Raw genomic sequence first — 27,938 nt, 5'->3', positions numbered from 1 at the left:
CAAAACCAAAAACCAGAATCGTCAGAAACGAAAGAAATAAAGAAAAGTCAAAGTCAAAAAGGACTGAACTCCATTCCAATCTTCTAAATCATCTTCATCCTCATCACTTTCCTCAAAATCACTAACGAATTCTCTTTCGAATTCTTCTTCTTCTTCATCTTCACCTGATCCATCTTCATCTGTCATTTCATCTTTTAATTCGATTTCTAATTCGGTTTCAGTCTTTTCGTTTTCTAGTACTGATTTCCAAATCGATTCATTCACATTTAATGGTAAATCTCCATACGATTTAGATTTTAATCTTGATATTAATTCTTTTTCTAAGGTTTTGGTTAGTCTGGCTGCTGATAATGCTTTGGATTCTCGTGCTTTTTCTCGTCTTTCGGTCTTATTATTGATAGGTACCAATTGAGGACTTAGGGTTTTCAATCGAATCCAGTGGGGTTTTTGGGGTTAGACTTTGGAGGTAGGAGTGGTGGGTTTTTGGATGGGCAAAAAGACTTACGTTTCACGAGTTCTTAGTCTACGGATCTTGATTAAGTATTGTGTGATCTTGGTTAACCTTTGTTTACATCTATGAATCATATAATCAGGCCAATAAATCAAAGAACTATCAATCTAAAAACCAATCCAAACCGAAAAGAAAAAAAAAGACGAAAAAAAAACGTTAACGATCAATTTTGAAAGAGATAAACCATTTTTAAGTAGGAAAATAAAATCCATTCACTTGTTCTAATGCTTTTGCATAATTAGTTGAAAGTTTAGTTTTTTCCCAAAGGTTTGCTGGAGAATGAGATCTTTCTACAGTTTTTTGAAATAAATAAACCATACCTATCAAATTTTACAAAAACCCACCACCCAGAAAATCATACAAACTTGATCAGAAATCGATTTATTCAAATAGAGAGATAGAGAAGAAGAAGATTAATTCACCATCGATTTCTCTTACAGTTGCATATCTTGAATTAGCTAATGGACAAGAAGCTTTATTACAAAGTCCAGTTAAATTATATTCATTTTTACAAAAACTTGATGAAACTGTTCTATTATGTGATTCTCCTCCTCCTTGTACTGCTTTAATTTTATATGAACAAAATTGATGATTTCTATAACAAATCAAAACATTAGAATCAAAAAATTAATCAAAACGTTGAGGGTTTTTTGGGTTTTTTTTTTTTTGGTTTGGGAAAAATCAGAGATGGTGACTTACATTATACCCCATACTACGTCATCTGATTGCATTTTTCTTGCTTTATGATCTTGGTTTTGATTCGAATTCGATTTAAAATGTTTTCAAACAAAGTTTGTGGAGGTATAGCAACGTTTCTTTTTGAAGGTGTTTTCGATTTTTTGACTCGATTGGAACTTTTTTCATACCTGAGGTTGGTTGTGGTATAAGCATATCTACAGACATTTACACAAAGGTTTGACTTGCTTATATCGAGATTTTTCAACGTCACGTGTCTTTCCATAGTTATCCCGATCCGAGAGTCAGTACGGGTATTCGGACATGGACCCGCGGGAGTAAGGCCTGCACCCGGCCCGCCGGGCGAGCCGGGCCGGGCTAAGCCCGAATGACTCAAACAGGAAGTGAGGCCCGTGAGCGGTTCGCGCTCCAGCCCGTCGACGGGCTGGCCCGCCGGGCTAGACGGGCCAAAAGTGTCCCAAAGGAGGCCTGGTTCATTTTTTCGGCGCAATTTGTGTTTTTTCCAGGCTGATATACAAGCAATCCAATAGAACAAATTTTTTAAAGTAGTTTTTGGGTTGTTTTGATCGAGTTGATTTTTTTTTTTTATTACTTAATGACGATACCGGGCAGCCCGTGGCCCGCCCAAAGTTCCCGCGAGCGGATGGCGGGCCGGGAAAAGCCCGTCCGGGCCGGGCCGGGTGCAGGCCTTATGTGGGAGTCAAGGCAAAGCTGTCAACACCAGTGCGTGACTTCATGAGTACATAGTTACAACCATTCCATTATATGTTGGATGAAAGGTTCAGAATTTTATTGTCAAGATGTCTCAGCAAAAGAAGCTTCTCTGGACACTCATGTTTCTCTTGACTTGTTCATCTACTCAATTTTGCATCTTGTGCACTCATATCTTTGTGTCTAACATCACACCACGGGCATCTATTAGGTTCAATCATATGTGAAACTTGACGTGGCGACAGAGTTCACAATAAGTCTCAAATTTGGATTGAAACCTATTAAATTCCAAGGTCCCCCCCTTGCCTTTAATAGGTTTCAATCCAAAAATTGAGACTTATTGCGGACTTGGACACCACAAATTTGCTCAATCAGGTCTCAAACATAATGATTCCCGCGGTGTCAGTGGTCTCCCATTCCAGGTGCTGGCCACTCCTGAGTAAATTGACACTCAGATCTTTATCTGATGCCTAAACAAATGGGTCTTTTACTTAACCACTGGGACTCTCCCACCAATTCTGGCTCCCAGGTGTTGAAAGTCTGACACATGAACATTATTTCTCCACAAATACATCTTAGTTGTAAGATCTCTGAAACCTGAACTCTTGCTTTACACCCAGACATGAACAATCTTAAAACTGGAAGGCTGTTATGGGGAAATAGATTTAACACCAGAAATCTAATAATCCTGGGAAATTCACAAACATCTTGAAGCCCATATTGCAGAGTGGGTGAGTTGTGCAATGAAAAAGGTTGGCTAGGAGTCAATATAGCATACACAATAATTTGTACTCATACTGTCTGGAAGGCCACTCTATCCTGATTTTGGAGATGATATAGGTACAAAAGTGGCAAAATCACTTCCTTTCTGACCAAAAGATATGATGGAATTGACTCAATAAATTTCAAAAGGCTCTAACATAAGATCATTCTCCGCTTTCTTTGAACTTCCACTTGGAACAATCCCCTAGTACCTCCATGTTGCATCTCATATTCTTGTTATTGAATGCAGACGGTTCAAGCAGATGTAACTCTCCAAATATGACACTCAGAGATTAAGAGTTGGTATCCACCAGATTTTGTATGATTACAGGATGTGAAGAGTTCAAAGTTTTGTTCATTCGCTTGTTCACTTGATTCAAGATTGTGGATGTTCCCATTTCAATGTAACATGATTGATCCATCACAGGAACCATAGAAAACAATAGAACAAAGATGGAAATTCATTGGTTCATCCTAATGCAATTGGTCCTACACTCTAATCACCCTACTAACACCATCCAAGCTGGATGCATCTATTTGAAGAAGAAACAAATACCATCTATTTCAAGTTCACCTAGATTAGGTAGGTTTCCATATTGTTTGATTGCTTGTTGAAAGTTGCCTCCTGCAAGGTATCTTATTCCAACTTACCCTATTTCCTTTTATTGGTGAATCAGTCAACACATCACCTTTTGTAGGACATGAGATAAATTGGAATGATTTCTCTAAATTGATTATGCCATCAACTGAATTAACACAGTCACAGTCTGATGAGATCACCAAATTTTGGAGAAAAGGTAAATTTACTACAAGCTTCTTAGACATTGACTTCAACAAAAATAGGCATTGATGTTCAGGTTGATCTTTTTGATAGGTAACGAACACATGAAATACAGATGGGAAACTCGGACATTGTACTGTCCTGAGATCATAACAGAAATGAATGAAATCCTATTATCACCCAAAGACAGCTGGGATTCAAGACTTGTCAAATTATGTAGAGAAACACATTCAGATGAACCATTCAAGAATGTATCAAAGAAAAAAGCTTTCTTTGCAGGCTTATGTCAATTTCTTTTATCAAAGGATACACCATTCAAAGTTTTACAAGTGATTCAATTTGAGTTATTTGAGATGAGAAAAATTATCAGTGATTCAATTGAATTTTATGATTCTGACTGGTGGTATTGGTTGAAGAAAACCATTGCTCTCAACAAATCAAGATGTATTGAATCTATTGAGAGACTAGCATCTGGAAGGTGAGTGACCAACTAAATGGACTTAATAATTGATCATCATTCTTGAATCTTACCACTAGAATTGTAAATGATCATGATCATTTCAGAAACATCATTAACTTTTCAGCCTTCCAAAAAGGATTAGGGGAATATGGTATAAGCTTAGTTGGTGATTGGTCACCAGCAGATCAAAAGGCACTTTTTCAGTTCTGGATAACTGGTGAGCTGTCCTGACATATAACAGACCTCTTTTTCATGTGGTTCTTTTTGATGTTGAAATAGTTAAAAACTTTGACAAGATGGAATGGACCTTTACCTACTGGTTCAAGCAAAGCCAAACCTACAACTTGTCTTAGAAACTCAATTTATGCTAACCAGAATGATTAGTGTGATCAAAACCATCAAGCTGGAGTATCTGGATGTTCCAGGCAATTTCATGGATTGAGCTTATGCACACTTGAGAAAACATTCAGAGACTGTGATAGGTTATATCAAATCTTTGGATAAAGAAGGGCCAGTATCCTGCATTATACGGATAAGGTTGATGGTTTCTGTCTTGTTGATACTTTTATAAATTAAATTTTCAGGGATATCAAAGAATTCATTTGCACACAAAGGTACATGGTTCCCTACCAATCAGAGATACCTGAAAATATGGCACCAATGGATCAAATCAAGGTCATCAAGTTCTGGTCAAGCAGTGAGTGAACTCTTATCTGTCAAAGATAAGTATCAAACTAATGTATGTTTTTTATTTTCAAAGATGTTGATATCTTCCCAATCATTGAAGGAACTGAGGATACAAGAACTTTACAGAGGTATATAGAAGATTTGGTCGTAAAGGACTTCAAGAAGACATGTATGATGATGAGAGATTTTCTTGATCAATCAGAGACCAAGTTTGGCACCTCACCACTTCTTCAATTCCTAGAGTTTTATTCAAATTCAACAAACAATCATCATCTGTGGAATCTGATCCACCCAAAAAAGAATAGATGAACTGAAGGTGATATTCCTTTGAGAGCCCTGTAATTCATCCCAAGAAACTGATCTTGGTATGCATTCCCTTATTCCACAGCCTGTGCAACAAATGAGCCCAGTTTCCTGATCATTTTATCACTTTCATCTCATTGCGCCGCATTGATATTTGGCAACATCTTCTTGCTCGGGTCCTTTTCAACACAATAACAGTGAAATATATAGAGAGAGTTCCAACCAATTTTTTTGATCAGATTAGAACAAGCAGTATAGACCATGATCATATTGAGTTACTCAAGGCCATACTGAGTCTGGCAGTATTTCATGCGAGACTGGCATCTTTTAATCAAAATTCTTGTTCTATGTGGTGATTTTTCCGCTGAAATTCTCATGATTCAATAGGTCTAAGTTTACAAAGTCACTGTCTTCTCCTCTTCTCTTGCGGGTATATGGGGTCAATCTTACGAAGCTATTCTTCCAAGCGGCTGGACTTGCTGATTTCACTGCCCCACGAGCAGCTACGTATGAGTCCGAGATGCTGAAACTAGTAAAAAATTAGAACAAAATGCTATCCACCGCTTGTGAATGAGTCACGCATATCTCCCTGACAACTCGTTCAGCTGTTAAACCCTTGAATGGTGGATACGAATATGGAAAAGGAGATCCACCTCTTCTTGCTACAAAAACCAAGGCGTCAATTAAGATTTGGCAGAATTTTACTGCCTCCCAAGCCTTTCCCTCCAGTGCGTTAACTCGATGAGCCTGTGAGCTGTGGTCGTAAGTGTTTGAGTATGGTTAGTGAAACAAGGAGGGATGTTCTGGAGGATTTCCAATAACAAACCACCTTGATCACTTTTGCCGATCGCTTGCCGCAGTTTCAAATCGCGATGTCCCTGAGCTGTGATACGTGACTACATGGTGGCGATGCTGGAAGACTTTGAAACTGCAGTGCGAGCATACTTTGAAACTTGGTGACGAACGCTTCTTGCCTCTACATAGCTCACAATCATGGAGTACTCGCCCGTGAACTGATGAATATAAAGAGCCGGCATCTGAGCACTCTTGGGGTTTCCCAACCATCGCACTTTTTCATTCCTTCACGTATTCACTACTTTTCACCCATCCTAGGGCCAGTCTATCTTTGATAACCACGACTATACATAACATTATTTAGTGCAAGATGAAATATTCAACTGTTTTCGGGTCCTTGACTGTGGCTGGTTAGTTTGAATCTTCATTATCAAACACTTCATCATTAGAAACAGCTCATAACAACTTTTTGATTTTCTTTACTCCTCTCTAGCTCTTTCAGTAGGGTCGTCTTTGGGACACAGATTCCTCATGCGTCGCGATGATGGGGGTTCCTCATATCCCACAAATACCGAAGGGACCAAGAGCACCGACGTTATCTTCCAACAATCTAGCGAGACGTACACCAAGACCGTTGAAGTGGTTCAATCAAGCTGTGACAAGCATGATACCACAACCATCTACAGCTCCATGAGTGTACTTGAGACATCTATCAAAGCGGTGGAAGAAACCACTCAACAATCTACCTTTGACGCTAACACTGCGGTGAGTATCTCTTGAAGTGCCTGGACTTAATCAATTTTGAAAATTGACAAAAACGTCTTGCGAGTTGAATTCTTTAGACAACTCACAAGTCATTAGTAGTCAAGATTATTGCGTCCTACAGTTCAATTGTCACAGTCCTTTCCACATACCCTGACGTAGAAAATGGGTGCCATGGTACGTTGAATAACTCCCAAAACACGAAGATGAACTGATTCCCTTTTCACTTCACTCTCTGCTATCGTAGAATCCTTGAAAAAGATCACCACTTATACTCAATCAATTGTCGACGTCTACATGAAATACGGAATTTGTCTACGAGAAGATGTAGAAAGTGCTGGTGGTTTCAACCAGCAAGCTTTTGATAAACTAGACTTGGAGCTAGACCTCAAAGCTGAAAGTCAAACCAAAACAGAACAGACTGTTACCGAAGATCCTTCGAAACCAGAAGATTCTACCACTGAAGATCCGTCCCAACAGACTGGAAATGATAAGACTGATGCAGAAGGGGTTGATAATCAACTTACAAACTCAGGAGAAAAAAGGATCTAAGGTTGAAGTTTCTCTTTTATCTCCTCTAGTTTATCGGGTTCAAAACACGAAAGAAGAGTTCTTATGGAGGCTGTTTGCAGACGGGCAGGAGACTCCCAATTTCTTAGATGTCTCGTCTTGTCACGTTTTAAATCATTGTTCTTTTAAAAAACTGTAGTTTGTCTCATATAGTGTGGGTTGTCGTGGAGGATACCTATTGTCTCTCAAGTCTGGATGCTCTCTGTATTAGAAATTGTTTGGAGATCTTTGCAATCCAAAATGAGGTGTCTCTCGGGGATCATAATTAAGATGTGGTTTTGCGTAAATCAGTATACGGGAACCAAATGGGATAAGTTGAAGACAATTCTTCGCAACTAAACGTTGAAATCAAGGCTGAACTTTTTGATTTTCTATAACTCGATCTTTGATGGTCCAGGACCCGAATGAGAGGTCACAAATGGTAACACCTGTTCCAACTTCCATGAATCATGTTCATGACTGACTCTGCTCAAGAATGTCGCGTACGTACTGCTGATTCTCTGCTGGTATGTATTCGAATGGCATCAGTCATACGTGATGTTACGCGCCCGCGATGATTCTCGCGCCACTTGGCGTGCATACAATCATCAGCCGATTGCAAGGTTGAATCTGCTTACATACTTCGACCACGCCAAGCGCTTTTCCATCATCAAAGCCTGATCAAGGAGTTAGAGCATCCCCACCGCGCCGCCGGAAACGTAACGTTTCTGACATAAACGTAAATTCAACATTACGTTTCCAGCCAGACGCCCTCCACCGCGTCCAAATAGTCCCACACCTGGCCACAGGTGTCAGCTTATGTTTCCAAAAATTTTGGAAACGTAAGAAATCTTCGAGTTGTTGCTAGTTGAGCTGAAAACTCCGGAAAACTTGTTTTCCCATACTTTGGACATTCCAGCTTCACACGCAGACCTTAGTTGGTCGCAGTGTGTACTATCTTGGATGACAATTACCACCACTTGATTGTCCGAGCGAGTGATCGGCCAAGATACTGGATTTTTCCAGAAGTTGCAATCCGACGAAACTGTCATTCATGACAGAGGTAGAACCGCAAAAGCGATATCCAGCTCGCGCGGTGCTGGCAAGGCTGGCTGCAGATGAGATAAAGCTGCCCGTCTGTCAATTTGGACAGCTGTATCAAGTTTACGGTTCCAGCCGCGGTGGGGATGCTCTTAGCCTGATGATATAGAGATGAGAGTGTAGCAGGTTTCATCAAGATTGACACGAATTTCACTATTGATTTGGCCTGGCGTTATATCCCCAGAACTTTTCAGTATGGGGCTCGGGAATGCGACGCCTGATTCCTGTGCGAGAAGTGAATTGTGAATTTGGGCCGTGAGGATACTGCAATCGAAATTTGAAGTCCGACGGGTTTGACACAAATCCGTCGTCTACAATTTCCTGTGATGTCTCAAAGCGGAGTTGATTACTCCGTGGTGACCCGACGCACATCAGTCAGCGTAGCGTCGCGGGTTTAGCAATGGTTCCTGAAGGCTGAGCGCAATTGACAAGTTTGTCGAAAGCATGGACGTCGCAAATGGCGCTGTGAGGCAAGAAGAATTGGGGTGGTGGATTCAAATCGGGACGATACCGCAATGACGGCAGGATCTGATCTTGAAAAAGCAGGGGCGACAAGGAGGGATGCTGAGCCGCGGAATCCCAATGCAGAGGAGGGAAGGGTGACCCATTGCGCTCAATCAGTGTAAGTTCCAGAAAAGCTAGGGGGGTTTGTCATTTCGAGCGAAACACTGCCGTGATTGTGGATTGTTGCTAAGATAATTCATCTTCTCCTTTCACTGGACGATGACCTTTGCCGTATTTCTGAACTTTTGCTCCGCTTGGTCAGCGCTCTACTCAATGGCCGACAACCTTTGCCGTATTTCGTAATTCATCGCTCTGCTTGGTGTCCTAATCTGCAATAGAGACATGGCACCGACAAAAAATGGGAAGACATCAGCGTCGAGGGCAGGTCCGTACGAAGCCATCCAGGCGAAGGGCTCTTCATCATCAACAGTAATCAAGACCGGAATCCACAACTTCCCTTTTGCAGCCAACATTCACGATTGGCTGCCATTTCCCTGGGTCCGATGACTCCCAGTAAGTCTACTCGAACTCCTGAAAGAATTCCTACCAAGGTGCTTGAAAGTGTAATTCAAACTGACTCAGACTTTTTACCCATAGTTTGACTCGTCGAGCTCCTCAGTCAAGCAACAGCAAGGCTGGAGCAGGAGCTGCTGCCTCAAATCCATGTTCAAAGCTGGCTGCGATGGCTAATAAAAAGCCGCCAGGATCAGGTCCGCCGCCTAAAACTAAAGATGCATCATTGAAACCCCCAGCCGCTGCGACCGAAGCTGCTCCTAGTCGGCGTGATCTGATTCATAATGCCGAGCATAACTCCTTGTCCACGTAAGTTTACCTCCAAGTTTCAAGCATTCCATTTCATTCACATTGAACTTTTTCCCTTACTTTTTCCAACAGCCGTGACAACAAGAAGCCAAAAGGATCAGGCCAGCCTAAACCTAAACCCCCGCCATCCCCAGCCGCTGCAACCAACACTTTGTCCCCCGCTGCTACTCGCATCCGCCGTGATTAGATTGATCATGCTGAGCATAATGTAGGCCGTTTACGACCCAAATTCTCAATTTAAGTTTTGAATGGTTCCTTAAAATTATACGTATAATTTTAAGCTCGCGAGCCAGCTCTAGAGCTGGCTCGCGGTTTTACAATCGAAGTTTAGGCCTTAAAAATTATATGGTGTTTGCCTACTCGCAGAAAAAAAGAGCCAAAAAAAAAGGACCTGTTTTTTTTTTAACTCTTGCTTTGTGCCTCGATGTTTTTTTTTTTTGCCAAGGTTTTTTTTTTTATCTTTTTTTATCGTCTGGTGCCTGGTTCAACGGTTATCAAACATGGTAATCACTTTGGGAACCCGAGGTCTCCGGATTTGGTCACCAGGTATGGCCCAGGGTTGATGATATCCGATATCACCAATATCGATATCACCTGGGTTCATGCCCGCTCCCCGGAAAACCCTTCACCAATATTGATAACACCTGGGTTCATGCCCACTCCCCGGAAAACCCTACATACCCTCTGGATATCAGATCACGGCACGGACAAAGTTCTCCGCCGCTTGGAAAGAGTCCTTCGGTTTCTCATGTAAGCTACTCGACGCCTTTCCTTATATAAGCTATCATCTCTGTTCGTTTTCGTTGCTGTCACCTCTCGTCACCGTGATTGATTTCTTCTTTCACTTTCTTCACTCGAATTCTCAATCTCTGGTGTGGTAATTCATTTATCTTTTCCTGCTCGCCCGTTTGGGTTTACTCCTTTAACCCAATGACTGATTGGCCTACACATCCTTCTTGTTTTTCGATCTTATTCAGTTGAAATTTGCTAGCTCCGGTTTCATCCTCTTTGAACGCACTTCGATCCGGTTTCATCCTCTTTGAACGCACTTCGAGTTACTTCAAGCATTTTCAAACATTCCGTTTCCCATCCAAGCACTAGAAACGTATGTGATTACCCTGGTTCATGCCTATCTGCTCATATACTGATTATACATTGAATTTTCGTTTGTGTTGGTTTGTAGCTCCTTCTGAGATGCGTACTACTTCGCCCAGATCTTCTCCCAAAAGATCTCAAAACAGCGCGCGTCGCCCTCGTCGAACCAAGGCCCAAATTGCTGCGGATCTCGCCTTGTCCGGCCATGTGGTTGGGTCCAAACCAAGTGCCGCCGCGGTCAAAAGATCACGAATCGCCGCGAAGAAACGTTCCGAGAGTGTTGCGACTTCGAGCAACCACAAGCGTGGAACCAGCGATAGCCCTCCATTTGATCTGATGGATTACAAGGCGATTGTCGCCTATCTTGCAAAACCAAACGTCCTCAACGCTCTATTTGGCGGTGGCAGTCAAACCAAGGTGACTGGTTTACCCATGAATCCGAAGACGATTTTGAACACTCTTGCCATCAAAATCAACAATAACTACAACGAGCGACATATCTCCACCGATATGCACCTCACTGGCCGAACTCTTCTTTTACGCCTGCGCAGGTACAAAGCGAAGTACCAATCCGCCAAAACCTTCAGCTCCAAGACTGGTGCTGGCCTTGAGGCCAAACACCACTCACGAGGTATTCACACCATGGATGTGTTGTTGGAATCGATGTGCCCCTGTTACCCAGAAATGGACGCTCTGTTCCGTGATAAAGGGAACGTCAACCCGTTTGGAATTCTGGACTCGGGAATTGGCCATCAGGAACCCTCCGAAGACGAATCTGATTGCGGTTTTGATGACGAAGGCAAGAAGGAGAGTGATGGGGACATCACCGACGGGCATGACCGCTCCGGTCTTAGTTCTGGTGGGTTAATCTTGGTTTTCTTTCTTCATACCTTAATACCTTGTATATTGACCTATTTCTTTGATGAACACAATATTCCAGGCTTATTGGTGCCCAATGCCTTGTCAAGCCCCGCTCGCGAATCTGCCCCTGCTGAAAAAGCTGTCCTCGGGATTGAATCCAAGTCTCCATTGCCAGTGTCTCCTTTGATACGTCCCGGCAGCCCAGACCCTCTCAACAAGCACTATCGCAAATTCCTAAACAACGAAAGGACCGAATTCAGCTCTCTTCCTCCAACACCCAAAACTCGAAATGATCACATACAGGTTGCTGATGTCTCCAAAGACTTACCTCCTGCTCCCTCTGGCGTCAGTCCCTCTGCCGTCAAGAAGAAGAGATCGAAGAAGGAAACTGCCAGGAAATACGCCCTCACTGCCGAGGAACAAGCAATGGACTCTAGCTCTGGCAACGATGCGAGTCTTGCCAATACCGCCTCTGCTTCTGCGACCAAAGCAACTGGTTCACATGCTTCCCGCGCACCTCTTTCTCGCCGAGGACTGGACCCACTCCCTTCGATTGACCCATCAAACGTCCATGTCAAGGATCACAAATTTGCACTTGCTTCAGCGATTCAAAAGGCCAACGATTCCAAAATGGAGGTCATCTCGAAAGCTCAAGAATGGCGACAACAATTTGATCAAGCTCGCATGCAAGTAGACGAAGCTCGAATTCAAGCTGAATTGGAAGATCGAAAATCAACCCTGAACTGGACCAAGGAGCGATACTTTCTCGACCGTGAAGAGCAACGCGAGATGGAGTCTAAGCGCTTACTTCAAGAGGAGCGCAAGGAGCGCAAGGCGTTCTGTGAGCGATTAGTGTTAGAAGGTAAGACTCCTCAAGAGCTGGAGGCTTACCTTCGCCTGATCTATCCTGTTGAAGACAAAGCGTAAGTCACTTCCGCATCACTCGCATTGAACTTCAACTGATTGTGATTACTGATTACTCACGTGCTTGTTTTTCATAGATGATTCAATCTAGAAGACATATGATTTTACTTGTAGTTAAGCTATCAAGGTGTTCTTCTCGCTGTTCGATCTGGTTCTTTTTTGTTTGCAGTGGTAGTTTCTTATCCATTTCTTTTAAACTCTATCAATAAGATAGTTTTCTATGCCATCTGAATTGTACGATCCCCTCTGTAACCTTCTCCGAGTGATGTTATTTGCTATCTCATCGCTTTATCAAGCAATTCGTTATGCCGTCTCATTTCCTCAAATCTCTATGTAGCCTTTGGCGAGTGATGTTATTCACAATATCATCTCTTTGTTAAACATGTATGCAAATTCATTCCTATGTATTTTTTTCTTCTTTCCCAGTTTGGCCAAGTCACACATGTTTAGTCTCAAATGTCAAACATCTATATTTGAAGCTCCACTCGCATCTGTTACTTGGTGGAATAAAAGATTTGAATTTCACAATCTGCACGGCCAACTACCAAAGTCACACAGTACAAAATTTCATGACAAAGCGAGAAAGAAAGAGACAGAAATTCAAAAAGAAACCCAATCGGAAGGTACACATTTAAAAGTTAAAAATAATAATGTTGAAGAAATAAAAGTTGAAAATGATAAAGATTAAAAAAAGGAGATTTAAGAGACGATTGGGAGGCCACCGCTCTGCCAGTTGTAGGCAACTGCGTGGTCTCGAACTTCCTCTCGTTTAGCCCGGCCTCGTTCCATGACATCTAAGGCTGGAACTGCAATGCCACGTTGATGAACTCCAGCGTCTCCAGGCTCCCTCAAAATGATATCATAATCATTTTCATCCCACGCATTGCCCAAATCCGCAAGCATGTTATGTAAAATGATACAGCACCAAATCCATCGGAGAATGTGGTACATATCTTCGCGGCTGTTCAAGGCCAATCGTAAACCTTGAAGTGATGCCCAGCGTGATTTGAGAATACCAATACAATGCTCGTTGCGAACCCGAGCTTTTGCTACACACCAATTGAACTCTTTGTTCCTCTCGATTTCCGCTGCTTGTCCTTTGTATGAAGGGACTACCGTCTCGGAAGGGATGTAGGCTGAATCGGCTACGATGTATTCATCTAAAGTAAGGAAAACATTTGTGTTAGAAGATTTCTTGAAACTGTGAAACGCGGAAGCAAGCTATTACCTTTATCAAAGTATCTATCCGGATGATTGTTCAATTCACTCTTTGAGTACACAGTGCTGTCACAACATGACCCAGGCCAACCGGCGTAAGCGTAGGTGATCCTTCTGTCGCAGTCGCAGACAACCTGTACGTTGAGAGAATACCAATGCTTCCTGTTGAAAAAGACTTCGCCGTCTCTACCAGGGCGCTGAAACAAAGGAATCGTGGTTCCGTCTACAAATCCAACACAGCCTGGAAAACCGTCTCTTGCAAGTACTTTCGAAATAGCTTTACGTCGGTTTGAACTGGGCCAAACAAGGTAGTGGGCGCCTACGTCCAAAATCGCCGAGATGACTCGCCTACTGCAATTGATCACAGAACCCCTACCCACTTTGTAATTGCGGGCAAATCGGCCAACGGAAGCACCGTTGCCGTTGCTTCCTAGACGCTCAAGGGTTATCGCTAGTTGTTTTGCAACTGGCGGCTGGGGATTATTACTAGACAATACAAAGATAGGATGTGATTGAATCATCTCGAGTAGAGCTTGAAAGCCTTCCGGGGTGGTTCGCATGGCCTGCTTGAAGTCTGTCCGCCTGCTTCGCAGCATATCTCGCAGGTCGAAAGCTGTTGGAAGCGGGATGCGTATTCGCTCGTTAAGGTAACGCCTTGAGGTAACCTGCACTAGCAGTTCTCCCCACTGCTGTTCTAAATCAAACATCTCATCGGTCAAGTTTGACATCATGGAATCGTTCCGGAAAATCATTTCGCCATCTGTTGGATTGTCTGGATCAGGTTCTGTTCCGGGAATGCGGAAGTCTGAAGTCGTGTGGGCGAACAAATAGAGATTGGTGAGGCCACGTATGGCAGAAACTCGTTCGGATACTCGAGGCATGGTATGGAAAAAGATGAAAAGATGGCCGCTGGGAAAGGATGGGGATGAGATGATGAATTCCGTATGGGATACGGTGCTATGGATGTTTGTTTTCCGATCATCTCATGCAACGAAAAAGGTGCAAATGATAAAAAAACAAGAAACAAGGACGTTGGGCTTGGGAAAAAAAATGCACTGGCTGTTGTACCTTCTTTTACAAGGCCATAAAAAGCGAATTTTAGACCGTTCACGCGACATCAAACACAAATTTTAATGATCTAGCTGCCCTAAAAAAAGAGATCGGGGCTCTCCGTCAGGTTGTTCGCAAAACTCAACTTGAACCGCCCTAATTGTTTGTCCACGCAAGTTTACCTCCCGCATCTCAACTTGTCATTTCAATCACATTAAACCTTTTCTCTTGATGTTTTTAACAGCCGTCAAAACAAGGCTCCTGCAAGCTCAGGCTCAGGTGGTAGTCCTGATAACAAGCTTCAAGGCGAATCCAAGTTATGTGCTGCAATCATCAAGATGATCAAAGGTAACAAATCAGGTGCTGGAGGTCCTACTGCCTCTCCCAAGACTCGCCGCGCTCTCTCTGGGTCCGATAGCTCTTCGTAAGTCTTTTCGAATTTTCCTTGAAATTGTAACTTGAAGTCACTCAGAATCATTATCGATAGGGTGATCCGACGAGCTCCTCCTTCTGGAGATAGCAAGACCGGCACAGCAGCCACTGATGCTGATGCATGTGCAAAATTACAGGCTATGGCCAAAAAGGCACAGGGATCAGGTCCGACTTCACCAAACGCGCCTAAACCCAAGCCTGGGTCGACCACCACCACGTCCGCTCCACCCAACGCTTCGCCTAAAGCTGCTCCTAGTTGTTCCTAGTGAGGACAATTTCAGCGTGATCACAGCTGAGGACGCGGCCGAGCTTGACGCTGTTCCGTTGGCATGGTACACCAAGCGAGAGGAACTGAACGAGTTCTACAAAGTATTGCGACTCATCGCGGCGGAATCGAATTTTGACAACATGACGTTACAGCTCAACAATCACACTGTAGAGCACTTATCCGCCATCCGAGTTCAGGCTGACGCGTTTCTTTCACATCTACGCAAGTACAACAGTTCGAATAGGCCAGCCAAGCAACGGCGACCGAAACATACGCGCCGACAACCGCTCCCATGTCTCAACTTTCCGCACTCTCAAGGTTTGATCAGCGCAGAACTCAGGGTATGCTTTGTGGTTCTCTTAATTTTCATCCGACTGGGGCCAGTACTATGTCGTTCAACGCAACTTGGCTCGGAACGCGATTCACACGTTTGTATCAAAACAGCATTTTTCATTTTCACTTTTTGAACGGTTTCTCTGCTTTTTGAACGCTTTCTTTGTACATTCTTACTTCGGCGCTTCCTCGTTTCTCCGGCTCTTCATTTCAATGTAATTCACGTGTGCAAATTCATATCTCTCATTCCGTCCTCTCTTCATTTGCGCGGCGATTCGCGGATTCGCTGCTTGCGCGGTAACGCGCAAAGAGCGAATCCGAGGAAACGAATCTAGTTGCCGCGGCCGAGGGATTCCTGATCCCGAGGTTCTCCAGAACCCGAGTACAAACTGGGTCCGAGGGGATGCCTGGTGCATTTTGCTTAAGCCCATGGGAGAACCCAATTGAGCGAGCTGTACTAGGATGATCCAATTCCGCTTTGAATAGTTCTGGGGATATAACGGCGTGCATCGATTTGCTCGACTTTTGCGGCAAGCTTCGTGAAATTGAAATTGACTGTAGGTCAATGGACATTCGTCATCAAATTAATGGCGAAAGACTTTGGTAAGTTCGATGGAATGTCCGCATCGAGGAGTTCAAATCCGAGGCGAATATTGTGGGTTTCCTATCGTACCTGCGCGTGACTAAGGCGATGGAGAGGTGGTAATATGCGACGACTTTCAGTCTGAGTTAAGCTCGGTCCAGCGGTGATTCGATCGTATCCTTCTCAAATCGACTCGCAGTTGGTTTTGAGCAGACATCATCAAGTTGACGGTCCACAAACATTTCGAAAGCTTGGATCATTGACCAAAGGCTCAAACGCTCATGCTCAGCACAGGATTACACGGCGAGATAGGTCACGTCGTGCCGATGACGCTCATGCGACCGGGTATTGCGCACGTGCAAACCGCAAGGATGGCTTACGAAGGATGACGCAGCTGGAGCAGGTACAAAATATTGCCAAGAGAAAGCGCTCCAGGTTGGGAATCGATATCATTATTACCATTGTGCATGTACTGATTTGATTCCGTCGAAGGCCATGATGAGTTTAAATGAATTCCCTGGGCCGATTGTCAATTCTGAGTGGCTGGATTTGCGGCCTTCCCTGGGAAGATCGATTTCAAAGAAAGGGTAGCACCAGCCTTTTCACTTGTCAAACCTGGATGAAAGGTCTATTCGATTAAGTGAGCCATTGACGAGTGCCCCCCGGAGATCGCAACAATCTTCATCAGCGCTTTTACTCAAATACCATCTTCTTCATTGATCTTTGAAAGACCAACAGAATCCAAACTTCAGAAAATAAAGAAACATGATAGCGAGCTATTTCCTTCACCTGATTCCTTTTCTATCAATCTTAGTGGATGAGTCTCTTTCAACTCATCATTCTATCAACAGAAACATAAAGCGCGTCCATCCTCGACACATCAAGACTAGAGGGTTGATAGACTATGCATCATCTCAACTGAAAGACGTTGAAAGCTCACTGATACCACCTCCAATCTCAAGTCAGCAACAGGCGCATACGGATAAATCCAAGACAAAATCAAGCGTAGTTACGCATCAGAAAGGATCGCTATTGGGACTCAATGCGAGCATTAGTGTCGGAGTCAGCTCATCTGGATCAGGTTACTACCCTACTACGTATAAACTCAAGAGCGAGAGCTCTGGAAAAACATTCTTTGACCACTGGGACTTTTTCACTGACGGTAAGCAGCTTTGTACGCAGAAAGTTCTTACCGCTTCCCGCACAAGTCTGAAGACCTCTCCTATTTTTTGTAGCCGATCCAACACATGGACTGGTGGCGTATCAGCCTGCAGACTCCGCCTGGAAATCCGGACTCGTATCTCTCGGCCAAAACACTCTGTCTAGCACTCTCAAGGGTAAAGCTTCTACTGCGATAGCAAATTATCCTCTGACCGCGCGTATGAAAGTGGATTCAACCAGCTGGTTAGGAGATGGCCAGAATCGTAAGAGCGTCAGGATAACCAGCAAGGCTCAGTTCAAGTATGGGCTTCTGATCCTAGATGCCATACGGATGCCGTATGGATGCTCAACTTGGCCTGCTTGTACGTTTTTTCGAGTGTAATTATTGGTCGAAGGATTTGATGATTAAACATTTTATTTCAGTTTGGACTGTTGGCGAAGATTGGCCGAATCAAGGTGAGATAGATATCGTGGAAGGGGTTAACATGCTCGACAAAAATCAAATGACCCGTTAGTTAAAGACATCGTAACACTGCTTTGTGATATTGGAATTGACGTCTTTTTGGAAATTTTTGGGTGCTCGGTGCTATACAAAGTTCATACATCAGCAGGTTGCTCTATAATGAAAACTATGGGTGCAAATGCTACAGGGCAAGTTTACGACACCAATTGCGACGTTACTGCTAACCGTAAGATACTCTGCCTAGTAATTTATGGATTCATTATTGAATGCGAGAACTGATTATCCCTTTTTGCATCAGAAAACGCGGGATGTGGTGTAGGTGATTCAAACTCGGAGTCATATGGAGAAGGTTTCAATAACGCTGGAGGTGGTGTATTTGCAATGGAGTGGAAGTCAAGTGGGATCTCAATATGGCGCTTTTCTCGTACATCCATTCCGGATGACATCAGCAGCAAGCAACCTAATCCAGAAAAATGGAGCCAACCGGCAGCCCATTGGGATAGTACGCATTGTGGAGCTTTGCGAGATCAATTTGGTCAACACAGAATAGTATTTGATATAGTACGTGTATCTTTGAAACAATATCAATTTATCTACTCTTAAATCTCTTCACTTCTGACCTGTTTGTATTGCTTTTAGACTGTTTGTGGTGATTGGGCAGGAGGCGCCTTCGGTTCTTCAGGTTGTTCGGGAAGTTGTGCCGAAGCAATGAAAGACCCGTCAAATTTCTCCAATGCAGAATGGGTTAGTAATTTTTGATACGCCCTTCCTCGTTTTCAATATCATTGACTCTCGATGACATTTCTTTTGGGTTTCTCGTCTACCAACGTCATAGGAGATCGCATCTGTTCAACTATACCAGTGAGACAGAATAGCGCTTTGTAGAATTCAGTATATCAGTTTTTGTTATTACGTGTCCCATTCATCTGTACTTCGTTGAGCTTTGGTCTCTTCTCTTGTCATTAGTTGACATTTCTGGGTATGTTTTGTTGTACCAATCAGAATGTCTGCCATGTTGAGTCTTTTAAATGACTCTGATGGTCATTACTCAGTAATCCGATATATCTATATGTTTCCTGGCTACTTTTCGTTCATCCGTTGTCTCGTGAACCTTTGAGAGCCTGAAAAACTTATACGAGACCGTCCAGTAAGGATAAGAGCAAAAACGCCTCTGGAAATGAGGACTCATCAAGACCGAGTTCATCACACAAAGAAGAGACTTCTTCCCATGAGGAGAGCCATGGTGATAGTAAGACTTCGGCTACATGATCAGAAAAAGTAATTCAGAGCCTTCTTTTGGAAACATTGTCGCTATCAAGAGCTTTTGTGGATTGCAGAACCCAGGCAAAAAGTGCATGTACAAGATAATTTCCTTCTATGGTATCAGCAGTTAGGCCAGTTGAACGGTTCGTGAATCAATGTCAACTTCCTCCAAGTTGGAATCCTGAAATTCCATACATTCCTGTAGGTCAATCTTGCCCCGTTGGAACCCCATAAGTCTCGAATTTGGATGGAAACAGTAAAGGATGACCTCGAGGCATAAAATGAGATCAGGTCAGGTGGACACAAAGGGAGAATACAAACTGCGTCTTGCGCCGAGAAAATATTCGATCGGTTCTTTCGCGCAGTCCTGGTAAGATGTTCCTTCACCGTTTCTGCGTGAAACAACTGTGGATTTTTCAAATCCTGGACACATGAATTCGCCACACGTTTAAAAACTTGAAGTGGTCGACATGAGCGTCTACATACATACGTACCCAACGTGGAACATTTAATGCAGACTTTCTGTTACCAACAAGTATCAAGATCCCCAAACTATCCTAAACTGGATATCTTTGGACCAAAAGCTGACATGAATTCATTTCGAATCTCAAGACCATACCTACATCTCTTTGGCAAAGTGATCCTTTTGTTCAGCCTAGCAACTCTGACATTTCCGGTGAATGGAGCATATACAGGACTTCACGAGGTCGAGGACACGTTGAAAGGTGCACCATATGAGCGAATCGGAAGCGAAAGTTGTCATCCCAGGGAGACACGAGTAAAGTCTTCCGTGGAGCCAAATGAAGACCACCGCCCAAACTTTGAGTTTGACAGTGCATGTAGGTAGATTTCATCACAAGTTCGTATAATAACTTTGTGGTATCAAGTCTTGATGTCTTTACCTTCAGCGGGAACAACTGTCAAGACCCCCACCAGGCAGCCGTTCAAAGAGAAACTTATCAGTATGTTGAAATACTTGGGAAGGCCATTCCGTGAGTGATTTGGTGCATGTCAATTTTTTTGGAGATTTATTTGGTACTCCTTTTTTCCTCTCACAACAGGGTATCTTTGTACATTCATTTATCTCTCAATGGTTTTCAGCGATTTTCAAAGACAAGTTTTTGAATCTTTTTTTGTGAAAACTCAGATGAAAAAATCACAGAGGGAAAGATCAGGCCATGGAGTATGTGGTTTCAAATCAACTCGATGAACACCTTTATATAGTTTTTCATTGATTGATCTCCCCCTCAAATCTCGAATGACAGGTGAGAACAGTCATCCAGATGATCAAAAGGAACTTTACATGTTGGAAGATGGTCAGTTGTTCCTAAATCCCCATTAGTATCACTCATGGCTGTTGATAACATCCCCTTACTGACAATCCTTCTCAGAAGCAAGAACAACAAAGCAATTAGACAAGCCTAGAGGGTGGCTGACGAGGGGTCTTTCACGGACATTTGGATTATTGATGTACCCTTTCAGTGAGTGACCATTTTATCTAAACCCCTTCAAGAAAAGGTCTAGGATAAGTATACTACCTTGTTTGCTGTGGTGTCTAATCTTTCATTCCAAATTATTTCAATGCAATTTATGTCTACAGGAAAGAAGTTTCCAGGGATTGGGAGGAAGATTAAGCCCGAACCTGATATGACTGCATCTGAGAAAGTACTTCTCAAAAATTTCGACAGGGAGACATTTTTAGGGGAAAGTGAGTGGTTTAGTAACCTGCACCATGGGTAGGACGGGATTGATTAGTACTGAAATATTCAATTCATACATCAAGATGCTCCCCTGATGAGTGACATTGAAAAAACACATGGCAGCTTGAAGAAGAAGTTTGATACTATCCTTCACGGGCAAAAGACAGAAGCAGCTAAAACAATTACTGATCTAACAGAAGAGCTAAGAAATCCTTTGGATTTGAATTCTCAACATGGATATATCATTCAATTTATGCGTGAATACACATTATATTCATTCTCTGATATTGATCTTCTGGGTCATCTAGCATTGTGTTTGGGAAGCCTCAGTTCGGATAAGTTGCCGCATATCACCAGTAACAGGTCACATGACGGGGTTATAAGATACACATTCATGAGCTTGAAGCATAAAGTCATTGATCAAATCTCAAAGCATCCAGAAATTGTTGATCCACTCATAAAAGGTCGGTGGACATTCAAGTTGTTGTGATGTATCCTGGTGGTATGGCATTTTTGTGAAATTTAATGGACAATTTTAACATTGAACCCTTTCTCTATGCTTTTCAGGCATTTTCTTACCCAAAAAGTACATCACACAAGGTTAGTATATCATCATTTGTTTGATTCACCATGGTTCTAAAAAAACTCATTCAAATCTCTTATTTCCATCTATTTGACTACTTTTTGATTCTAGTTGATTCAAAGAAGCTGTGCTCTAGCACCAGTTTATTTGCACCCCAATCCCATCAACTCATCACTTTAGATATGAGCCCAGAGGTTGAAGGTAAAAGAGACAATGTTTCAATACTGCTGGAAGCTAGTAGACAAGCAGTAAATTTACTTGAACAAAATCCAAGTCTGGCTGAAGCAGAACAAAGTAGTCTTCTTGTCTATCTATATATCCTTGAACAAGAATTTAGATCAATTACTCAACATACACAATCAAATCAAAAGGATGGGAACTGGGTTGCAAATGGATTCCATGTTTTTCCAAAGAAACTGAAAGTAGATTTGCACAACATGTCGGTGTTGGTTCATCAGCAAATAGTCAAGGACTTATCTGTATCTCACCACTGAAATTTCAACATTTGCAAGTATGAAGATTCTCATCATGGAATCACATTATGGTTTATCCCAATGTACATATAATCAGCAATGCAATACATGAGAATTGACATTTAACTCAATGAATATTTACACAAATTCATTTAAATCATTGAGCATTTATCAACTAGTGCCTGATATCATTGTCTGCACCACAAGCTCTTCCTGCAGCAACTGGACTTCTTGCCCGTCATAACAGAAGTCAATTCAACTAGTCATTGCACAATTGAATGTAGTGCAAGGTTTTTGGCATAATCCTGGGATATTCATTCATGAGCATTTATGTTAAAAGAAGGGATGGATATGTCATATTTTTTACATGTATGATGCCATACCACACATGTATTTTATCTTAATCTGTGTCAACATTTTTTCATCAGAAGGTTTTGTGGTTCTCTACCACAAAGCTGAAAAGATATCCATGTGTGATATAAGCATTTGAGTACAACATACTTTGGATGAGAAATCTAAGGTTTACCAGATTTCATGCTATTCAATTAATATTGTTGCTAAGACTGATCACCTAGAAAACCAAGTACAACAGGTTGAAAAACAAAAGGGGTAATAGATTGCCTTAGCTTTGTGATCCTCTGGATGGATCAACATTGCTAATCCAGACAAGAGTAATAAAGGAGTGCTGTTGGCATCTCTCCAAGACTTGTAACATGTAGTCAAGGTACCTTTGATCCTCTCCACGAAGTAAGTTAATTGATTTTATGTTTGCTGCTTGAGGTGAGACATTGAAATATGTTATGGGCAGAGGTTTTCAGAAATAAATGATGATGATAATTTTAGGACAATCTTATTAGTATAGCTTCAGGAGACTATGTCTTACAAACCTAGAGATAACTCATAATGTGCTCCTGCCCTCACTAATACCAACTAATACCATGGTTCACTATCAAGATCATTGCCTGTTATTTCAAAAGAGCAGAATGAAATATACATAGTGGAAGCATTAATTCTTCAAACCCATTGTCATCTTCCCTCAGACTTCACCTGCTACCTTGCAGATGAAAGGGAAAATAGGAAGTGGTATAAATACAGAATCACCTTAGGTGCCAAAATCTATTTTATGCCAAAGGAATATCTGTGTAATACCTGGCCATCCCTTTGAAGAATGGAGTTTTCCTAGTTTTGAGAACGGAATATATCTACTTTCTAGGTCAGTGTGGCCTCCAGATGAGTTAACAGACAGAGGGAGTAGGTCACTATCAAACCAATGTCTGGTGTGCTTAACAATTTGAATTGACCTGTAACAAGAATTTTTGGTCTCATGTTATAGTTTGATTACACTCCTGTCCCAAGTGCCTGAAAGTTGGTTTGAGATTTCAATTAAAAATGGCCGCTTTATGTAGTAAGTTGAAGTTAAAATGAGACCTTTTGTAGTAGGTACACAATACCAAGGATGCTGCCAGAAAAATAAAACCTGTAAAAGACCTTGAATCAATCTTGCAAGCACAATTAAGACACTACTAAAAGTCTCACATATGAAATTTTTGATATCATCCTCTTCAACCCTTTGGAAGGGGCTAAGAAGTACGTAGTGTTGAATCAAATATCCTCAATACACCAGACCTAACCAGACCAGTACAGTCCTGCAATTGGTCCGGGGTGGTGCTTCCTCGTGGCCGGCTGCTTGGTATCCGGCGTGTACCGGGACAGCCCCCTTTACAGCTTGCCACGATTGCATGTGGACAGACTTATCAACCTCGATCGCCACCAACTTCTCAACCTCAACATTTACAACTTTTCACCCTTTCAAAGTCAAATTCTCGACCTCCCCGATCCAGCTTTGTGGAATTTAGATTCTCAATATATTTATCGGTTCCAAATTCAATTTCATAATCATCCGACTTAAGAACGAGCGCCTCTAGATTACAAGTCTTAAACAATTGACAGAGATCTGAATGGAACAACAAAACGATGAAAGGCTCGATGCCCTTTACTCAAAGCTCAACTCGATAAAAAATGTCAATGCTTCTTACTAAATTCAGGCGCTAATCAGCTTTCAAACCAAATTATTCACATTGGTCCTGTAGACGTAAAGCTGATACCAAATTTGTGTATATCATTTACTTGATCAAATCATTGTTGGGTTTAGGTTACAATCGATATTCACTCTGATTCATTGTCTCAGAACCGACTTCTTGAACAAACGGTACGTTTTTCCAACCCCTATCCCCCGTGATCTATCACCTTTTGCTCTGCCTGTCAGCTTACCTTTACAGATTCTTTTGTAGGGAAATCAATTTGAATCCTTTCGTACTCAACTCACAGGGTCAGCTGCAAGATTTGGAAGGACAATCAAAACAGGCCAGAGTCAGACAAGAGTGATAGTATATTCAGTGGGCGCAGTAGTGGGGCTTTTTATATTGTATCGTCTTTTTCGTTGACATATATGCGAGTCTCTTGGTTTCGATCTTCGAATTGCCTCAAGGATTATGCAATATCTCGGGGTGAGTTCCATGAGCCCCAATTGACCTTCTATCATAGCTCAAAAATGACACTGACTGAGGTTTGAAAAATTGAACTGTGTACTAACCAGATGTCTTGCATCTAGACTTTTACGGGTTTTGTTAACGTCCAAAAGCAATGTCAATCAATAGGCGAATTGCCGTCCGTTTCCTCTGAATTTGTGTCAATATTTCGATCTTAAAACTACCTTGCCTCACTGCATTCAATTGCACCCATCCTGTACATATGCTCTCTTAGTTCCTCTTCTCTCAAATGTATGTACTAAGCAAGAATATTATTTGTTTTTTTTTCATTGGTGAATCTGCATCATTTAGATTATTTTACTGGACTTCAAAATCTTCTCATCACCTTGGTTGGATGATAAGTTAGTTGGTCATAATTTCTGACTACACATAGGAGACAGATTGTGATGAATTTAATTCTTTCTGAACATTGGTTTCTGACACAATCTGACTTTCCAACATCCATCTAATAAGCTTGATTGTGTTCATTTCTATTGTCCTCTACTTGAGTTTTTGTCCTCTATCTATGCAGATTCCAGAACAAATCCAATGTATCACAGCCATAATATATTCATGCTTCACTTTTCAGGCTTCTTGTTGATTCTATAGTGATAGTTTAGTATCAGGTTCGTGATAGCGTATAGTTAAAACAATGATGTTTTTGCCATGTACACACTTGATAACGACAAAAGCACATTCAAGCAAGGTCAGTCTATAATTCTGGCTGAGAGAGTACAACTGTCAGACTGAAAGTTTGTTTGATAGATTTCAACTTCAGAACGTTTGATTGCAAGTTAGACATGAGAATAAAAGTAGAGAAACTACTAGAACTAGGGCTGATGGTACAAGACAGGTGAAGATAGGTCATGCAAGAAGCTCAAGAACTTCCGCACTCCTTTTTTTCCGCACTTTTGATGAATATCATCATTCATGTGCCCAGGACCCTGGAGAGCGCTGAGGGAACCAACCGATGAACGGATCATACCGGCCCCGGCCACACGTTTTGTAAATTTCCCGTGAGTGAGGGCAAATTGGGACAGCTTGCCATGTCACGGGAGATTGTTTGTAACGTTTGCTATTGATTACATACACTTTCACCTATGTAGCACATGTAATTACGGAGATATCCGGTTGTAACACAAAGTCCGACCAGGTATGAATTATTCTCAAGCCTCGGGGCAAAAAAACCTTAATTGCACTTTTGTGCGGCAACCAGACACGCTGTGGCTTCCAGATGTACACCAGCAGATAGCCTATGTCTTTGCGCATCTTTTGAGCATGTCACATGTAAGGGAATGTGACATGTGGTTTCACAGGATCTTGGTATCCAAAAACCTCGTTTCATCGGTAGGTTCCCTCGGCGCTCTCCAGGGTCCTATGTGCCCAGACCTTTGTCTCGGAGGCTATGACATCATTCGGATATTGGCATCGAGGAACGGGGCAACCGGGAGGGTCAGTCCGAACGAGAGGGGATTGATACGGATTGCTATTGACTGACATCATAGGATGACATCACCAGACTGAAATTTGGGATTTCTTGGGGAGTCATATCCTCCGTCGACTCAAGGGCAAACACCGCGTCTGTGATACATCTTGATTCGGTCTCGGTGAAATATTATTTTAAATGGCAATTCCGAGAACGCCTTCCCGTCAATGTGAGCTCTGAGGCTCGAACTTCAAAGCAAATTTAGGATTGTCTTGTCGGACGTGGTGCAAGAGCCAGGCGCGCATTTGGGTGTTAGCAAATCCGATTTTACATCAGCAAAACAGTGATGGCTCAATCATCAGTGTCCTGCCTGAGATCGGTGGAATATAAAAGCAGTACGCATATACTCCCATTTGACTATTCCTCACCTCCTCAGCCATCCCTCATAAAGTGTACTGTACTGGATTTCAACATTCTATCTACATTTGCACAAAGCAAAAATTAGACCTTGTCCTTATATCACATTCAATATATTTATAGTTGACTCTTTGATTTGCAAAGTAGACAAAGAGCCTTCTTGACGAACTCTTTGACACTCTGTTACTCTCCACTTCTCCCTGGACACCTCGAGTTTGAAACTTGAAGTCTCCTTTCTTGATATATTCGAACCTAGCTTCTTAGCCCATCTCTCCAATTCACACTCAAGCAAGCTTCCTAAAAACGAAATCTTTTGGCGTCGTTACGTTGGTTTTTTTGGTAGTGGTGTACATTCATGCGCCTGAAGTGAAAGGTTCGCAATTGTTTGTCAAACGGGCAAAAAAAGATCAAAGTAATTTCGACGTATTCTGTGCGGCGACTGGTGGAAAACCTTTGAAACAGAAGCCCACTTGCAAGAAAAAAGACGCTTCTTCAAAAGAACCTCGACTGTTGTGTGACAAGCCAGCAATTCCAAAGTCAAAAACCCCAACAAACGCAACAACCAGAGGTGAACTTCAGTGTAGTGAAAAAGCAAAACTTGAAATCGAATTCAAAGATTGTGATAAAAATGGAAAGAAACCAACAAAGATCTTTTGTGAATTGCCTTCAATTCCAATCTCCTGTAAAACAGGTCCTTCAGCAACTCCTCTTGTCAACCCACCTTTGATCTCCTGCATCACCATTGGTGTAAAGCCGACTGTTACTGAACCTCAATGTATACCATCAAAGTCAGGTCCAACTGGAAAGTTTACTGGGGCACTTCAATGCAAGAAGGGAGAAACAATGACTTTTGTTGGTACCAGTGTCAAAAACCCCTGCAATGCCCCAGTTGGTAATGGAAAGCTGTTTTGTACTCCTCCTAGCAAACCTGTAAAGAATTGAAAGGGGCATAAGTGGTGGGAAAGTTGGAGAGCTAGAAACACTTTGTGATTTTACATTTTCTGAATGCATGTATTAAGGTTTGAAGGAGACCCTTGTTCCTGAAACAGCCTTATATGTATGTAACAAATCAAATGAATAAAGTTGTGAAGAAGATAAAATGATTCTAGTCCCCAAAATCATTTGAGAAATGGCTTTGAATGCTAAAAATATCTGGTGGTATGAACTCCTTTGCCAATGGCAATGCGTAAAGGACTCTAATTGACCTCACTAAAACTGTAACTTTTATTTGAATCTACAGCCTGAGGGAACAGAGGTTTGGAATTTGATCTTGGCCTGATTTTAGAACCCAACTGTGTGGTTTGATTATCGAACTCTAAAAGTACATCAATTTAGATCAGTCTAGATTCCCTGGGGAGTCAGTGTTGTGCGCGGTGATTGAGATGAAAGGACATGTGTTTGTGTATAAGGATAATGTCGTTGTAATATGTTTGTAATGGACTCTACAACAACCATAAATCCTCCCCTCCTATAAAAAAGATTTGAGTGCCAAGGTGCAAGAGTTGTAAAAGAAAAGGAGAAAGAGAAAGAAGGAAAACAAGTGCGAGTAAAAGCATGAAGCCAAAAGGGGTCCTGCATAGTTGCTCAATGTAACAGGTATTTAATGATTGTGAGCGTTGTGGTATTTTGAGCGTAAGTGAAAGAAAAAAAATGATTATGAAATGAGACAAGCACCAAGACAAGAAAAGAAGAAAAGAAAGAGAAATCAAAAGAAAA

At 42.2% G+C, this 27,938-nt stretch overlaps 7 protein-coding genes across 7 annotated transcripts; 6 read left to right on the top strand and 1 right to left on the bottom strand.

Annotated features, from left to right (window-relative positions):
- Nucleotides 1-21: 21 nt before the first annotated feature.
- MELLADRAFT_32769 (uncharacterized protein) lies at nucleotides 22-1,242 on the bottom strand (the record flags this gene model as incomplete). The annotated part of the gene is made up of 5 exons (XM_007404343.1): nucleotides 22-415; nucleotides 506-618; nucleotides 728-831; nucleotides 934-1,106; nucleotides 1,211-1,242. The coding sequence occupies 5 exons, from the start codon at nucleotides 1,240-1,242 to the stop codon at nucleotides 22-24; spliced, it is 816 nt and encodes a 271-aa protein (XP_007404405.1).
- A 1,891-nt stretch (nucleotides 1,243-3,133) lies between these two features.
- MELLADRAFT_101933 (uncharacterized protein) lies at nucleotides 3,134-4,744 on the top strand (the record flags this gene model as incomplete). Its single annotated transcript, XM_007404585.1, has 6 exons — nucleotides 3,134-3,263; nucleotides 3,358-3,477; nucleotides 3,555-3,939; nucleotides 3,999-4,138; nucleotides 4,506-4,660; nucleotides 4,682-4,744. 6 exons carry the CDS (start codon nucleotides 3,134-3,136, stop codon nucleotides 4,742-4,744), a joined length of 993 nt encoding a protein of 330 aa, XP_007404647.1.
- Nucleotides 4,745-6,076: 1,332 nt separating this feature from the next.
- MELLADRAFT_101932 (uncharacterized protein) lies at nucleotides 6,077-7,020 on the top strand (the record flags this gene model as incomplete). The annotated part of the gene is made up of 4 exons (XM_007404586.1): nucleotides 6,077-6,116; nucleotides 6,200-6,471; nucleotides 6,549-6,645; nucleotides 6,716-7,020. The coding sequence occupies 4 exons, from the start codon at nucleotides 6,077-6,079 to the stop codon at nucleotides 7,018-7,020; spliced, it is 714 nt and encodes a 237-aa protein (XP_007404648.1).
- Nucleotides 7,021-14,930: 7,910 nt separating this feature from the next.
- On the top strand, nucleotides 14,931-15,616 carry MELLADRAFT_59198 (uncharacterized protein; the record flags this gene model as incomplete). The annotated part of the gene is made up of 3 exons (XM_007404587.1): nucleotides 14,931-15,016; nucleotides 15,065-15,289; nucleotides 15,466-15,616. The coding sequence occupies 3 exons, from the start codon at nucleotides 14,931-14,933 to the stop codon at nucleotides 15,614-15,616; spliced, it is 462 nt and encodes a 153-aa protein (XP_007404649.1).
- A 1,222-nt stretch (nucleotides 15,617-16,838) lies between these two features.
- On the top strand, nucleotides 16,839-18,915 carry MELLADRAFT_70681 (family 16 glycoside hydrolase; the record flags this gene model as incomplete). Its single annotated transcript, XM_007404588.1, has 7 exons — nucleotides 16,839-17,370; nucleotides 17,444-17,731; nucleotides 17,793-17,879; nucleotides 17,966-18,058; nucleotides 18,131-18,393; nucleotides 18,472-18,576; nucleotides 18,668-18,915. The coding sequence occupies 7 exons, from the start codon at nucleotides 16,974-16,976 to the stop codon at nucleotides 18,695-18,697; spliced, it is 1,263 nt and encodes a 420-aa protein (XP_007404650.1).
- A 980-nt stretch (nucleotides 18,916-19,895) lies between these two features.
- MELLADRAFT_59196 (uncharacterized protein) lies at nucleotides 19,896-21,872 on the top strand (the record flags this gene model as incomplete). Its single annotated transcript, XM_007404589.1, has 9 exons — nucleotides 19,896-19,934; nucleotides 20,032-20,087; nucleotides 20,258-20,278; nucleotides 20,320-20,411; nucleotides 20,487-20,576; nucleotides 20,696-20,803; nucleotides 20,879-21,259; nucleotides 21,363-21,395; nucleotides 21,490-21,872. 9 exons carry the CDS (start codon nucleotides 19,896-19,898, stop codon nucleotides 21,870-21,872), a joined length of 1,203 nt encoding a protein of 400 aa, XP_007404651.1.
- A 4,279-nt stretch (nucleotides 21,873-26,151) lies between these two features.
- Nucleotides 26,152-27,164, top strand: MELLADRAFT_101929 (uncharacterized protein; the record flags this gene model as incomplete). Its single annotated transcript, XM_007404590.1, has 2 exons — nucleotides 26,152-26,200; nucleotides 26,566-27,164. 2 exons carry the CDS (start codon nucleotides 26,152-26,154, stop codon nucleotides 27,162-27,164), a joined length of 648 nt encoding a protein of 215 aa, XP_007404652.1.
- Between the last annotated feature and the right edge of the window lie 774 nt (nucleotides 27,165-27,938).

Source organism: Melampsora larici-populina, assembly GCF_000204055.1.
Source record: "Melampsora larici-populina 98AG31 unplaced genomic scaffold MELLAscaffold_2, whole genome shotgun sequence".
Lineage (NCBI taxonomy): Eukaryota > Fungi > Basidiomycota > Pucciniomycetes > Pucciniales > Melampsoraceae > Melampsora > Melampsora laricis-populina.
This window is presented reverse-complemented; position numbering and strand designations above follow the sequence as displayed.